Genomic DNA, 16404 nt, shown 5'->3' on the forward strand with positions numbered 1-16404 from the left:
TGATTGTACAAATAGAGACGCAGTAGGACTTAACCATATAATTATTTCCAACGGCGGGCCTAGAAATGTCGCTAATAAATCTATGCCTCCAAGTATTCCGAACAATATACTGGTTGTAGTAACTTTGTCCCTTGCAACGACTGTGATTAATAGCACATTGATGACAATCGACGACGCTACTAACGGAATATAAAGATAGGTAAACAATTCTACCACTTTATTCATCAGTTCGTAGCTAATGGCTTCCGGAGTGTTTCCTGAGATATTCATTTCATCCTTATGTTTGAACCAAATGAATGAATCTACACCCGAACAAAGTATATTACTTGTGATATGCCCACATATTTATATATAACTGAGCAATGATAAAATAATAACTGTTGATAATTAAATGATCAAAGGACTTCATCAGCTGAAATCATAAGGGAAATATTTCAAGTGGTGATAATGGTTTTAGCATAAAACAGAAGATTCTCACCTCGTATAGCAAGAAATACTTTGTTAAAATAAATTTCCCCAGCGTTTATGATTATTGTCTGTTAATGCGTGAATATATAGATTAGTCTTTGAAGATTTAACAGAACGTCACAAAATTCCAATTTAAGAACATTATCAGTGCGGGAACCGAATTGTAAAGGCCTTTGCAAACAGTTTGGATCCAGATGAGACGCCACAGAACGTGGCGTCTCATCAGGATCCAAACTGTTTGCTATTCTGATAGTATTCTTTGAAAAAAAATCGAAGAAAATGCTAATTTTAGAAATTCAGCAGACGACATTTTAGCAGACGACAAATTTCCCAGCATGCAAAAGGTTAACATATGTCACCATTATGATGTGCGTCTCAGTGTGATATAGAATGTTTTTAGTGAAAGAAGATTGAGTGATTTCACTGAGTGTGATATAGAATGTATTTAGTGAAAGAAGATTGAGTGATTTCACTGAGTGTGATATAGAATGTATTTAGTGAAAGAAGATTGAGTGATTTCACTGAGTGTGATATAGAATGTATTTAGTGAAAGAAGATTGAGTGATTTCACTGAGTGTGATATAGAATGTATTTAGTGAAAGAAGATTGAGTGATTTCACTGAGTGTGATATAGAATGTATTTAGTGAAAGAAGATTGAGTGATTTCACTGGGTGTGATATAGAATGTATTTAGTGAAAGAAGATTGAGGCGATTTCACTGAGTGTGATATAGAATGTATTTAGTGAAAGAAGATTGAATGATTTTACTGAGTGTGATATAGAATGTATTTAGTGAAATAAGATTGAGTGATTTCACTGAGTGTGATATAGAATGTATTTAGTGAAAGAAGATTGAGTGATTTCACTGAGTGTGATATAGAATGTATTTAGTGAAAAAGATTGAGTGATTTCACTGAGTGAAAATAACAGAAATTCGCAATTGTTTTCATTAATCACAGCGGTCCGCCAGTAATACGGAGTGTGTAAGTATATTTATATGCTTTATTAACGAAGAAAGACCCCTAATGCAACATAAAACACACGTCAAACAAATGCCTAACGGTAGATGGTAAGAGTGTGACGTCATGTAAGATATATGCACATACATGTGGTGAGTTATATATACGAAAACATGTAGTTGTCATTATAAAAAAAACGTTTTGAAGCAATAGGAAAGGGAGGGGGAATCTAGCAATTAATTGTCTTTGATCCGAGTGATTGGGTTCTTTCGAAATAAATGTAAATGTATATTTAAATCTATGTGTTTCCTTTTTTACTTTAATACCATGCACACATATCAGACTATGACACCTGATGATGATGTTAAGCACGTATGTTGTAGATGTCATTAAACTCAAACGTATGATGTTGAAGCTTGTATTTGTGTATGTTTGCCTATTTATTGTAATAAAGCACATCAGAGTCATAGAAAGACGAAGATTCGTAACAGGCAACATTGCTTGTCAGTACGTTAAATATTATCTGGTCAACTTCCTCTATTCATAATTCCTGTACATTCATTTAAACAATAAAGTAAACATTATAGAGACCGTTTTTAAAATTAATAAAATATGACTATACGTGTCAGATTAATATATAACTTGTTTTATACTCAATTATATATTTGACCATAACGTTTACTTCCGAGTTGAAAATACAATACCGATATAACCCAATACGGCTTTGATGCGTTGTGACAAATGTAAACTTTAAAAGAGTCGGGAAAGCAAGCGCTTCTTGCATTTTTCCTCAAATATGTTCATTATTGACACTCAAATGTAAGTGTTCGTGCAAATGCTCATCTCATATTGCTTATCCATGTTTTCAATTGACACTTTACGTTACACATATGTCCGGGAAATATACCGAGAATTACATCTGAGGTCATTGCCCAAGCCCAATAATTCCGTTAAATAATTAATCAAGCGAGCTATTTCTTGACATTTCCATTTTAATGACAAGTATCAGAAAACGACACTATGTGATGAAGAAATTAAAACACCAGTTGTTCAATCTGTTTTAGTTGTGTTTTAGTTGTGTCAGAAGTTGGGCTGGAAGGGCAAGGTTCGGTATCCTTCCTCTGCTCCTGCAGGCTAACGGTCAAGACCCGGATGTATGCGAGAACCCACCGGAACTCATTCTGGAGGTCAACATAAAACACCCCAAGTTAGTCGAAACAAAGTCAAGTGACGCGTCGCATGACTTACGTAATAGTTGCGGTGGCTAACATGGTCTTCAACTGCGGAGGCCTGCTTTTCAACGCTGCGCAATTCAACGGCTGGTGCATGGGAACGGAGATAGGAGCCAGGAACTTCTGTGATCCCCACCGATATAACCTACTGGAGGTGGGTTGGCTTAATTCGTTCAATTAAAGCGCTTGAAGCATAATTATAAATATTGTACGCGAGTTAAGGACAACAACAAAGTACAACGACAGAAAGGTGGAAAATAACTAATACAGAAAGTGCAAATGTCGTTTTATAGCATGAAGAATGTTCTACCTCAGTTAACATTTCAACCGGATTGAATAGATAACTTTGACATTCAAACACGTACATGCAATCGCATTGATTATCACTATGTTGGAAATTGATCGTTTTCTTCATTTTATCCAAATAGTTCATGCTATTAAATATTTCAAGATCATATTACGAACTAAACATATATTTTACCATTCGAATGTTATACCAGGATATCGCCAAACGGATAGGCTTCGACCATCGAATGAGCTCTTCCCTCTGGAAGGATCGAACTCTTGTCGAGATAAACGTGGCGGTGCTGTACAGTTACCAGGTACTAAAAAAGTACCGAACTCGGTTAACGAGTTGCTCGTTAATATACTCCCTCAACGTGTGCACTGTCTTGAACGGTATTATCAATTGGTGTTACAATATTTAATTGCTAGTATTCTATGTAAACGTAAACATTTTCTTGTAAACGTAACAAAGCTCACTCATTGCCCTAGCAATAGTCAAACAAGCATAATTTTAAAACATATTTCTAAATTACTTGGTCTTTTTTTAAACTTATACTGCAGAATCATAAAATAATTAAGTATACGAAATAATTTGAACATTTACGATCATTACATCATCTTCATCATCATAACCAGCTACAGCAACAATTGAAACTATTTAAAACACATAATGAAAAATAAGTAAACGTGTATGACTTATTATTCTCGTCTCTGTCAGGTGGACGCTTGGAAGACGCATGTTCTGGACGAGGGACAATCAGCGGAGCAAGTCCAATGCGGGCAGACCACGCGGGAAAATCGTTTCGGAGAGATCGCCAGGTATGGTGCCGCGTTCCTGACAACTGAAGTAAGCCGCTTCAGTGGCGATATTGTTACATTTCCTTACAACTCTAAGGTCAAGAATGTTGGTACTGAAAGTTATAGAAATGACTGGCTTAACTTGTGACGAAAACTTATCGGGGCATCTTCTGGTCAGTTTTCATGCAAGAACGTAACCGTACTTGTATTGTTACATGTTTAATGAACGCTAAGCGGATAGTGATCATGTCACTTTCGTTTTACTGCATCGTTAGCCTTACATAACCAGTAAAATGTGCCAAAAGCGTGTTATAAATAATTAGTTATGTAATAACATGACGTGGGAACTAAGGGAGTTATTTTGTATTTCACCCAAGCATCGCCCTATTGTCATGGAAAAGGCGCAATAATTTATTTGTAATTAAAGCACTTTGGAAAGCATGTAAACATACATGACAACGTAAATATACGGGGAAATTATGTATACAAACCACCAATACATTAATGTGACAAAATATGGTTTTCATTGCGAGGTTTATGGTCTCGCCTTTCTATGAACGGCCTGATTCAAAATTTGGTTTGAAAGAGCTTTTAAATCACGTGAAACATATTTTTTTTAAGACGAATAGTCATCCACATTAAAATAATATGTGTGTCGATGTTAATTTCAATCAGGGCTGTTCATATAGTCCCATTGGTATATTACTTGCACATTTAAAAACGTAGAAGTGGGTCCCATAAGTTCATCAATTGCACCTTTAATTGGGGGCAAGTCTGAGGGGTTCGCGAAGACCCTCTGTCAACTCTTCAAACAAGCGTTAAATGGAAAAGTAATAATAGATATTGACGGGTTGTGACGATGATATATCTTATGTTCTGGGTGGGTTGTGGTGATTGTATGTTTTTCTCGTTTCCATCCTATTCTTTTTCACACCGAATGTTTGCGAACTGTTTTGATTCTTATTTATGTTTTTGAATAATAGATTCAAAATTCTCACATCGTAGAAATAATTTTTGCACAATTAAACAACAGATATGAGAGTTTCATTTATTTCCAGTAATGTTGATATTATCATTGTATTCACATGTTTTCAGTGAAGCCTTTTTGAACACCACTAGTCGATGACTTTCACATTTTAAATTGAAGCGATTATCACGAAGCATTAAGTTATCGATAAAACCAAAGCACTGTCGCTGTTAGTAGTGGCCACTGCTGCCTGCATAAATACAGTGGTCCTGTTGATGGTTATTACCTAATATAAATATTATCTAAATTTACTTCTTGGAACACAAATTTGACTTTTACATACAACATCTTGATAAGATATTGCAAATCAATAAATGTTGCTAGAAGGGGTCACTGCTGCAGCATAAATCCAGTGGTCGTTTTGATGATTATTACCTAATATAAATATTATCTAAATTTACTTCTTGGAACACAAATTTGACTTTTACATCATACAACATCTTGATAAGGTATTGCAAATCCATAAATGTTTTCAGTATCATATTATACATAAGTCTAATATCACGTAATTCACTAAACATGTAATGGTTTAAATAACGTTAAATTGTGTGATACGCAAATATTTTAGTCAAATAGTTAAACGTTGTCCAACAAATAACAATCAGGTTTAATTTTTTAAGTTAATCTGTATTTCGACATTTGGATGTTGTTGCAAAGAGTTTTATGTTCATTTTAGCCAAATCACAATTTTCCGAAAGAAAAAGAGAGAACAGATCAAACAAGTATAGCATTGTATTTGCTCATTAATTTTTATTAATTTAAAGGTGTGTTTTTCAATATACGGTTTGTCATTTTTATCAACCAAAACATAATTTATGTCGCACATTTTACACGTAAGTGCCGATAATACATATGTTGATCGGATAATTGTTGATGAAACAGCAAGCAGCAAACACAGAATCAATAACTGTTCATACGAGATGCTTTTGTTTGGAACAGAACTATTATTTTAGTTACTTGTCGCAACATGTTTATCCGAATCACTATCTGCAATACGCGATTTCATCGGACTTACACCATTGTTCTGAAAACATGTAATAAGACTCTGCTCTTTGTGGCATCTAAATTTATGTGACTCTCAACTTCTGACATATATTCAATCATATTTTGTGAACTCATAAGCCATATATCGATGAAACACTTTTTATAGCTAGACGTGCAATTAAGTTTTCCTATTAAACATCATTTTAACAATCTCACACACTATTTAAAATGGTCTTGAATTGATTTATTTCGTTCGTTTCATTTTATACCATATTGTACTTGTTTACATTATTATTAAAATGTGTGTTATTAATCGTTACATTATAACATTATACCATACTTGTAATTAATGTCAATGCAAAAAAATCACCAAAGAGTGATAATAAACTGTGGCTAATGAATATAACCTGAATACCGGGAGGTTATTCCGAAGGGCTGTCACCTATTTTTGGTGGAAGTCTATAGCCTCTCAATATGAATTGAAAGCAAGCAGTACTATATCACCGTATCAATTACGTTACCTATTTGTGTCATGTGTGCATCCAATATGTTTAAAAGGTGTATAACATGCATGAGAATGACGTCACGGCGTTGGAGAACGAGGCGCTGGTGCTGATTGTCACGAACTAGTTCGGAAATGGGGATCCAAAGGAAAACGGCGAGGTATGGTACATGACTGCATATCGGGAAAATCCTAACATATTCTTTATGTTTCGAAAGTTAAGGCAGATATCGATCGTATTTCCGTGAAATATAGACACGTACATAACCAATGCATCGTCTTGTTTTGCACAAATATTATGTTATAGAATGGCAATAAGTCATGATTGTCTATTGTTTTATGTAATACTTCAATTAATGTTTAAAAAAGCTCAATAACACAAAATGAAAAAAACTAATTTTACTTAAGATGTGAATATATTAAAAATAAATTATTGGAGAAAAGGTATTGTGTGAACCCTCTGAATGGCACATGTATTAACGAATCTTTATGAGACTTTCTCAGATTATTCGTCCTAATTACGTATCAAAACCCGGTCGCATGGGGTCAAAATCGTGTTACAAAGTAATTTCAGAAAAAGCTCGTGAACATTCTACATGTGATGGTTATTGTCCAGTCTTGATGAAACTTGCTTAGAACATAACACTGTGTCACAAGTGATAAAAAATAATTAGTTCAAATTTAGTATAAAAAAAAGCTACTGAAAACTCCAGGTGCAATATATGTTGCCTAACCATCAGAACAGACCATATCGGTGAGTGATCTAGGAGTCACTTTCGTCAAAACACTAGGTCACAAGGTCACATGTAAGAAACAGCTTAAAACCACTCTAGAAGTTACATTCATGACCCAATTTTTATAAAACGTAGTCAGAATATTTCTATTGAAAATATCTACATTAATGTTGATTATTAGCCAAAGATGTCGGACACCAAGGTCACCGGGTCAAATCTAACAAACAAATTTGAAACCACTCTCAAAAAAAGAGCCTTGATGTCACTCGAAAAGTCACATTAATGACGTAATCTGAAGGAACGTGGTCATTTTGTTTATCTGATGATATTAAAGTCACTATCACGCTCACCAATACATACGGCTACTGTATTATGCTATATAAAAACATTCGCCAACAAGTAGTACCATACGATGGTTAATTACAATAGGAAGACCCTAAAAACAAGTAACATTGATGTAAAACGTTATATTACAAGCATTCGGCAAGTTTTAAGCATCTTAATATCTAAATATCGTTCCACGATGTAATCTACTTTCGCTTTCGAGTCAGGATCGGATTCATTCGGGTTGCGTTCATTTTCATATTTTATACAAGCCATTTTCGCATTCGCTAAGTTCCAGTTACCCAGAATTCATTTTGATTTCAAAGAATGATTATTCATGAGACCTGCGTCATTCTTCCGACGCTTACCGTATCCAATCTCGTGTTCGCCCGTTAATGTTCGGATATTTCACGGGAGATATAAATGGAATTATTTGTGGCCACAAAAAATAAAAACGAGTATTTTGTATCTCGTTAAATCAATTCTACTAGACAATATCAAACGTTGAAATTTTACATTTTGCTAAAAGGAACATTGATTTTTTATGGGTTAGCTTTATTAAACGAAATATTCTATATTTTTGAGCATGATTGTTACTTTAGGCCCTGAATATTGGTCGAGTGTGGTAAAAAATGAGCTCCAGATCGAGTCTTGCATAATTGGGTACCTTTAACTCAGGTGAACGTATTAAGGCTACTATGGCAATCTCGTTATAATTTATGGCTTTATGTATTTGCTTTTGATATTGACATTCGTCCCATCTGCCAACAAGTCATAAAGTTGTAATGTTACATATGGCGAGGCAAATATGAATGAGACCAAAAAAAACTCGTGTGCCCTATCAGAAATACTATATTGTTAAAATGCAGTCAATTAACAATTGTTAACTAAAATATAAAAAAAATAAAACAATCTACTAAACAATTCTTTCGGGAAAACTCTTCAACAATTTACTAGGATGTTTTGTTATGTGAATGGATTATTGATAAATTTGGCTTATTGTTCCAACGACACGGTATACAACCTGTGGATATTCTTACTGACTTTATTTATTTTACGTTTACTCAAAATTGATATTGAATATAATTTATTTAAGTTTAATATAGTGTTAAAGCACCAATATACATATAAAACGCATGCAATAATGAAACCATATACAAATAAAGAAAATGATATGAAAAAGTAAGTATTCCCCCGTTGAAAATATTGTTAACAAAGAAACTTACAATTTTTACAATTGTCTTCTTGCCTGTCAGATTTCTCCTAAGAACATATCTTAAAAACTGCTATTGTTTTATTTTAAATTGGACATATCATGCACCTTATACAAGTATTCAACTTAAAATGTCATTGGTAGATATTAGTGCAGCACGCATTACTGAAATCCGTGCTTTCATAATTTCAAAATTATAATCCTCGGAATTATCTTGTAGAAATGTGTAAAGGGACTATTTTGATACTTATATGAGGTATCAAGACGGAACTTAATTCGTAGAAATATTAAATTGTTGCTTATTAGTTCTTAAAACTGAAATGCCCTTGCCCTCTGAAAATAATTCAGGCATGAGGTGACTGTTCTAATTTATGCTTATAGAATTATGAGGTTTTTTTATTGATGTTGGTAAGTTATACCGCTACTTATTTAATGTGTTTAGTTAATGTCTAGATTCTTACATGTTTGGTAATTTTATTGGCTGCGTCTTAGATATCCCTAAAGGTAAATGGGACGCTAGCAATAGGGATCTAATCATATGTCACGTAACTTGGATTTCAGACTTATTTTATCTTCTCAGCTGACTTGCATTTTTTCTCCGGCTTAAAATAAATATAAGTGTAAACATCCCTTTTGATAATATTTCCTACGTTCCTCTATTGAGTATTGAACATTATCTTTTATTATGTTTGCGCCCAATATCCCACGTTTTAAAGATCCCCATTGTTGTCTTCAAATTGTTCAATATAAATTGAAACAAACTAGTGATTCAAACTGACAGACATTGAAAACGTTATTTTTACCCCATGATATTATCATTTTATGAGCCTTAATAGTTTCAGAGCCATTTATTGTCGATAACAAACAAACAATATTGACTTGAACTTCGAAATCTTTTAATTTCGTGTAGATAAAAAACATTATCTAAACAAACCACAAGCAAACATGATATGTTAACTACAAATAAGGATACTAACCAGGACAGTGTTGTTATTTTTAATATTTCAACCAAATTATTAAGATTTCAACGCATACAGTATGGATAAAAAAGATTACCCGATATGTTATGGTCTTGAAATAAATAGTTTGTTGTGTTATCTTTAATCCGTTCTTGTTGTTGTTTTGTATATAATTACCGACTAATGTTGATCGTTTCTTATGAATACACACGCAAACTATTCGGTATATATTTAAACATAGTATTAACATATACCTGCTTGACCCACTCTAACAATTATTCAAATATAATTTAAACACATTCTGTATATGTTTTTAAACTCAATCGAAACAATATACATATTAATTTCTTTTAAATCATGCGGAACACTGTTCATGCTTCATTATGCTCAATAGACAAACTGTAACTGTCGTTTATGCAAAATATTGGTTTTCTGCTAAATTCAAGGATCTGTGTAAAAATTGAAAACAAATGCTAAATGTATTTGTAATGAACACAAACAGAATTACCAACAAATACCTGACATTCGACTAGGAATATGAATACATCGTCTTGGTGTCTGACTGTTTAACAATGATCTATTAGTGTAAAAATAGTCTGAATCTGTTGGAATAATTATGCGTTGGTTAATGATTTCATTGGATAAGGAACATGTTTTACATGAAAATAATCACATAATGAAAAAAAAATGTTTTTATGCGTGTATGTGGTGGCGACAACACTCATGTGCCCCATTCACTTTCATTTCATTAGTCAATAGTATGTTTAATGCATGAACTTTCTAAGTTTTGTTTAAGCGTAAAGGAATCTTAAAAATAAATTGGATATACAGTGTATTAAGAAAAAAATAATCAGAGTTCACATATATGTATTGAGAGTCGTCATTAATATTTTTAAGCGGAAGTCAATAAAATAGTAAAGTGATAGTCAATTATATGGTGAAGTGGAAGTCAATAAGATGATAACGTGAAATCCCATTATATGGTAAAGGTTAGTTCACAACATTAGTTATTGGAAATAACAATTGTTTTATGTTCTGCATAAACAAATACGTGTTGATTACACATCATCATCATCATCATCATCATCATAATCATAATCATCAACATCATCATCATCTTCTTCTTCTTCTTCTTCTTCATCATCGTCATCATCATCATCTTTATCATCATTATCATCATCATCATCATCATATTATTATTATTATTATTATTATTATTATTATCATCATCATCATCATTATCATCATCATCATCATCATCATCATCAGTATCATCACCATCATCATCATAATCATCATAATCATCATCATCATCATCCCCCTGCATCTCTGCCTGCGCATCATCATCATAATCATCATCAGAATTAGCAGCAGTAGCAGCGCATAATCATCATTATCATCATCACTACCATCATATATCAACATACGATCCCAATTTGATATTTGTATATAATGTTCTTATAAGGTGCGTCTGCGCACAGTGTCAATGAAATATCAGTATCGATTGTAATTCATGCAGAGTTATACATGCTTTGATTGCAGTGCAAGATCTGTGGAAAAAATTCGATGATATTGGTGGGCAGCTCCTCTATAATTGAGGCATGCATAAGTTTGGTCAAGTCGGTTTATTTGTCTCAGAAACATTTTCAGATTTGCTTGTTCGAATGTTAACTATTAATGCAAACAATGACACAAACGCATTGCCGTGTTTGACATTTTTGTCTCTATATGATATTGTTTTATGAGCAGCACATAATTTCAAGCACTGTTGAATCATTTGAATATAATTTGCATTTATCTTTAAAGGGATCTTTTCACGCTTTGGTAAATGGACAAAATTGAAAAAAGTTGTTTCAGATTCGCAAATTTTCGTTTTAGTTATGATATTTGTGAGGAAACAGTAATACTGAACATTTACCATGGTCTAATATAGCCATTATATGCATCTTTTGACGATTTTAAAACCTAAAAATTATAAAGCGTTGCAACGCGAAACGATTGAATAATTTGGAGAGTTCTGTTTTTGTCGTATAATTTTGTGAAACTACGAAGATTGCTTATATAAGGTATAAAATACGTCGAGTATGTGTACTCGGCGGAATAGCTCAGTAGGCTAAGGCGTTTTTACATCAGGACTCTGGCATGACTCCAGGGGTCACTGGTTCGAAACCTGCTCCGGGCAATGTCCTTTTCCTTTTTTTAATTTTATTCTTGATTTTTTACTGGAGCTTTTACGATCCAATGTTTACAATTATCAATATAAAGCATTTAATGAATAAGTTAAAAATGCCAAAATCTGTGAAAAGGCCCCTTTAACAGCTTGTTTTCCTAAATTAAGTTTCCGCAATTCTGTATTTCATTTTGGGAAGAAAGTTTGATAAATACGCACAAAGCTGTTTTCTATCAATCCTTGCTTTATCTGCTTTTCTTTTTGTCCTTGATATTGCATGCATCTTTCATTTTTGGTAGTGAGGTTTTAGCGATTACATGACTCAGTGTGTTAACCTGTTAGCCTTTCACTTCCAATACATCAGTTAGATACTTTGACAGTTTTTGCCTACGTCCATTCCATATAAATGTATGTTTTCTTATTAAACTTTGAGATTGACCCGGCACCCAGCCATTCTGGACTTGGTCAATTGTGTTTAAGTTAGGCAACCTTTAAACAAATTAGAAGTGATACATATGTTTGACATAATTTCGAGTTTGACAAAATTCGAAATGACCGACGGACAGACGTCTTGGATTTATTATTCAAACAAAGTTCATAAAGTATATGTTCACTATAGAAAACTACTTTATTATATGTTTTATTGTATCTAAGATATCAATAAGAAACACATTCAATAAAAAATTGATACAATGTATAAAAACGTGCTTAACAATAAATTATAAATCTTAACTTTCAGACATAAAGTTGAATATAGTTGCGTTCATTTCTTGAAAATATCGTTTTTGACGATGCTGTTTTAGCGAAGCAGCTCGTCTAAGTTATCATACCATGAAAAAATTCTTCACAATGGCGACCTATATAAAAGACCGAGCCAATCCAATTGAGCTAGCTAGATTTTCTAAATCGTCATACCTCGCTAATTATCTTTGACAAAAGGTAAAGGCAGCTTGGTTCCCGTCCTCTTTCAAATTTATCAAGAGGTTTGGGACAGGAACCAGACACGAAACTGCAAGGTGGAACTTCAAACGCTGTGACGCTGGAAAAACCCCAAATTAGTTATTTAAAGATTCGATCGAGAATGTAAACCGCCTCCGAGTTTCGCTGAATGTGTCTAGTTCCCCACGGGAACTATTTCCCGTACCCCCAAATTTTTGTTTCGTACCCAAAATTGTTCGCACCCAATTTGTATCGTACCCAATTGTTTTTTCGTACCCAAATTTTTCGTACCAAATATTTTTTTCTTCCCCAAACTTTTTCGTTCCAAATTTTGTTCGTACCCAAAAAATATTTCGTATCCAAATTGTTTTCGTACACAAATTTTGTTCGGGCATAATTTGTTCGTACCCAAAATTTTCGTGCCCAAATTGTGTTCGTACCCAAATTTGTGTACCCACATACACAATTGTGGTGATGTAGATAAACTTAAATTGTTTGTTTTTTTATCCATCCTCTACAAAAGCATCGTCACACCAGTACTGTTAGTACTTTTATTAAAATCTAACACTTATCAGTGAGGATGGCCGTTTCGTAGAAGGTGAACACGCGTTTAAATGACACATGATTGAACACTTCAAAAGCTACATTAGAGCTCTGAGTGTTCTCCGTAATGAGGAAGATATCAGGCGGCTGGTCTATTGTTAATGTTAAGTCTGAAAGTGCAAGTAAGCGATTTCTCGAGCACGCAGGAAAACTAAACAATGCCATCATGTGATTATGTGCTTAAGGATCTGTTTCCTTTATGAAACCGCCTGTCATGTTCACGAGTGATTTTTGAAGATTGAAATGATTCACTGCTGATTGTTGCGCACTTTCGCCCACCCACAGATCTATGACAAGAAGTACATACATATGACTTCATACTCCATTGTTATCATTATATTTTAATGCCTCGCATGCCTCGGTGTAAACGATCAATTCCTATTTGCCAATACAATTATGTTAGACGTGTATGTTGGTCCAATTTACTTCGGTATTAACCCTTTGCATGCTGGGAAATTTGTCTTCTGCTAAAATGTCGTCTGCTGAATGTCTAAAATTAACATTTTATTCGATTTTTTTTCAAAGAATACTATCACAATAGCAAACAGTTTGGATCCTGATGATCTGGATCCAAACTGTTTGCAAAGGCCTTTAAAATTCGGTTCCAACGCTTAAAGGGTTAACTTATCGAAAGGAACAATATCGTTTTGAATTAAGCATTTATGAATAATAAAAACGTTAACAATTGTTATTTTAACTTGAAAAAAAGACTACACAGTTTCAAATAGTGTGTGTTTACTGGGTTAAAAACTTGACATGATACCGACACCAATCTAAAATAATTCTCAGTAACAGTACATATCAAGAGCACAGTATAATCTCGTTGTTGAGAGCGAACAATAACAAATAGTTATGGTTTTGGTTTCAAGACCTAGTGTTTTTTCCCAGGAAAGGCCCATTCACTTTCACACATCTATGACGTGTAATTTAAATGTGCGTATGTTAGTAAATCAGTTAAGAATATATATGTGTAAACGCCGTTTTGATCATAAGTAGTAGAATGAGAACGCTCTTCGTGGTGGGTAAACTATTTGACAATTGTTTGTATACGGCACAATATTGCCAATGAGTACTTGATTTTTAAATAAGTTGCCTAAGTGTACAAACCATGTCTTTATGTCAAAGATAACCCTGACAGACCAAATAATCAAGCCCTACAAGGTTAAACTTACAAAATACAAACGATAAATGTCGTCGAAACAACATCCCTAATTAAAGGCAATGGACAAAGGTTTGATACTGTATCTGCACTTTACACAAATGTTAACTCATTTTAGCTATCGATGCCTGTGTATATGTGTATCTTGTGACAGAATAGGGATGACTTTAATATAATATATAATCGGAGCCTCCAACCAACTATTTCCACTGATTATAACAACATCGGCATGTATGTTCATGCATGACCCTCACCCAAATAAAATCCTCTGCCCTAAGATATATTAGCCCGACTGGCAGCCGACGAGACGTCAGTTATAGGTGTAAACCCGACTGGCAGCCGACGAGACGTCTGTGTGCAATAGAACGATACTGGGGGATAACTCTTGTTTGTATGAAAGGGTCCATTGAAAGTGTCCACCCATGTACTGGAAAAAAGAACGCGGCGTCTTGTACACCTAATGACGCCTTAACTAACTAAAACCGCGGCCAATAACGAGGTAAACCAGTCCGGCAGCCGAGGGATGGTCTGCGTGCAATAGGTCACTATCGGAAAATTACTCTTTTGTGTCAAAAAGGGGCCATTAAAAGTGCATACCCACACACTGGAAATAACGAACACGGCGTGTAAATAACCTGCTAAATAGGCTAAGTGTGTTACATGTATTATTCCATATATTGTACCATTTTGTTTAAACTAGCTTAATAGGTTTAATATGCTAAATAGGATGCTTAATAGGCTTATAATAATTAATAGGCTGTTTGTTTCATCCTACTTTTAATATGCAAAATATGATAAGTATCCTAAATAAAGCGTTTAATAAACCGTATGGGCTAAATATGTTGTATATTTCATCATAGTTAATAATAATGCGTATATGCTTAATAGTATTTTAACCCTTTGCATGCTGGGTAACTTGTCTTCTGCTAAAATGTCGTCTGCTGAATTTCTAAAATTAGCATTTTCTTCGATTTTTTTCAAAGAATACTATCAGAATAGCAAACAGTTTGGATCCTGATGAGACGCCACGTTCTGTGGCGTCTCATCAGGATCCAAACTGTTTGCAAAGGCCTTCAAAATTCGGTTCCCTCACTGAAAGGGTTAATAGGCGAAGTATGATAAATAAGCGGTATGCTTCTTCAATATGCTACACATGCTGCATTATTTCAATGGACTTCTACATAGGCTAAATTTGTTTTATATGCCGTATATATTACCCTTTGTATTAACAACCTTAAAGCCACAGTCCCATATAGATGCCGGATCAATACGGATCGTATCCGGCACAATCATACATGTGAACCGTGTATCCGTGTTGATCCTTGTAGGTACTTTATCGTCCGGTAATATCATGGGGCGACGGGGGGGGGCTAACACGGCAGTTTTGCGAAGTAAGATCGTGACGATCAGGGAAGATGAAAAAATCCGGGATGATCCATCTAGCTGCCTTGTAAGGTCCGAGTACAGACGTATTTATTATTAAACGTAATGTGTGTATGATCGTAAAGAACGGAATTTTGACAGCCATACATTTTTGCTGAGTTATGGCGCTTTGTGTTTTTGCCATTTTTAAAATATAATATTGGTTGTTTGTTTCCAAACATGTAGCATGGGACATCAGTTTAAATGAAATTTTTCTAGCTTCTCTTGTAAAATGTATATTATGTATATGTCCTTTAATTTGTGTACTAAACTATCCTTTTAATGCGTTGGAATTTTCACTCCAACGTTAACAGCTGAAGAATCAATATGTATAGATGATCAAACAAAATAGATAGAAGTTGTTTGTAAAATTATTTTTAGCATAATATCGGCTGTTTGACAAGCTTACCGTTGTTTATATATATATATATATATATATATATATATATATATATATATATATATATATATATATATATATATATATATATATATATATATATATATATATATATATATCTAGTTCTGTATGATATGAACTGAAATATATATATATATATATATATATATATATATATATATATATATATATATATATATATATATATATCTAGTTCTGTATGATA

At 33.6% G+C, this 16404-nt stretch overlaps 1 protein-coding gene across 1 annotated transcript; it reads left to right on the forward strand.

The window, feature by feature from the left end:
- Window positions 1-1772: 1772 nt before the first annotated feature.
- Window positions 1773-3900, forward strand: LOC127851177 (nitric oxide synthase, inducible-like). Its single transcript, XM_052384804.1, is given in 6 exon segments — window positions 1773-1799; window positions 2503-2531; window positions 2533-2665; window positions 2667-2813; window positions 3160-3261; window positions 3663-3900. Coding segments are annotated over 6 exon segments (666 nt in total). The 3' UTR covers window positions 3891-3900.
- Window positions 3901-16404: the final 12504 nt, after the last annotated feature.

The sequence above is a fragment of the Dreissena polymorpha genome, chromosome 11 (genome assembly GCF_020536995.1).
Source record: "Dreissena polymorpha isolate Duluth1 chromosome 11, UMN_Dpol_1.0, whole genome shotgun sequence".
Lineage (NCBI taxonomy): Eukaryota > Metazoa > Mollusca > Bivalvia > Myida > Dreissenidae > Dreissena > Dreissena polymorpha.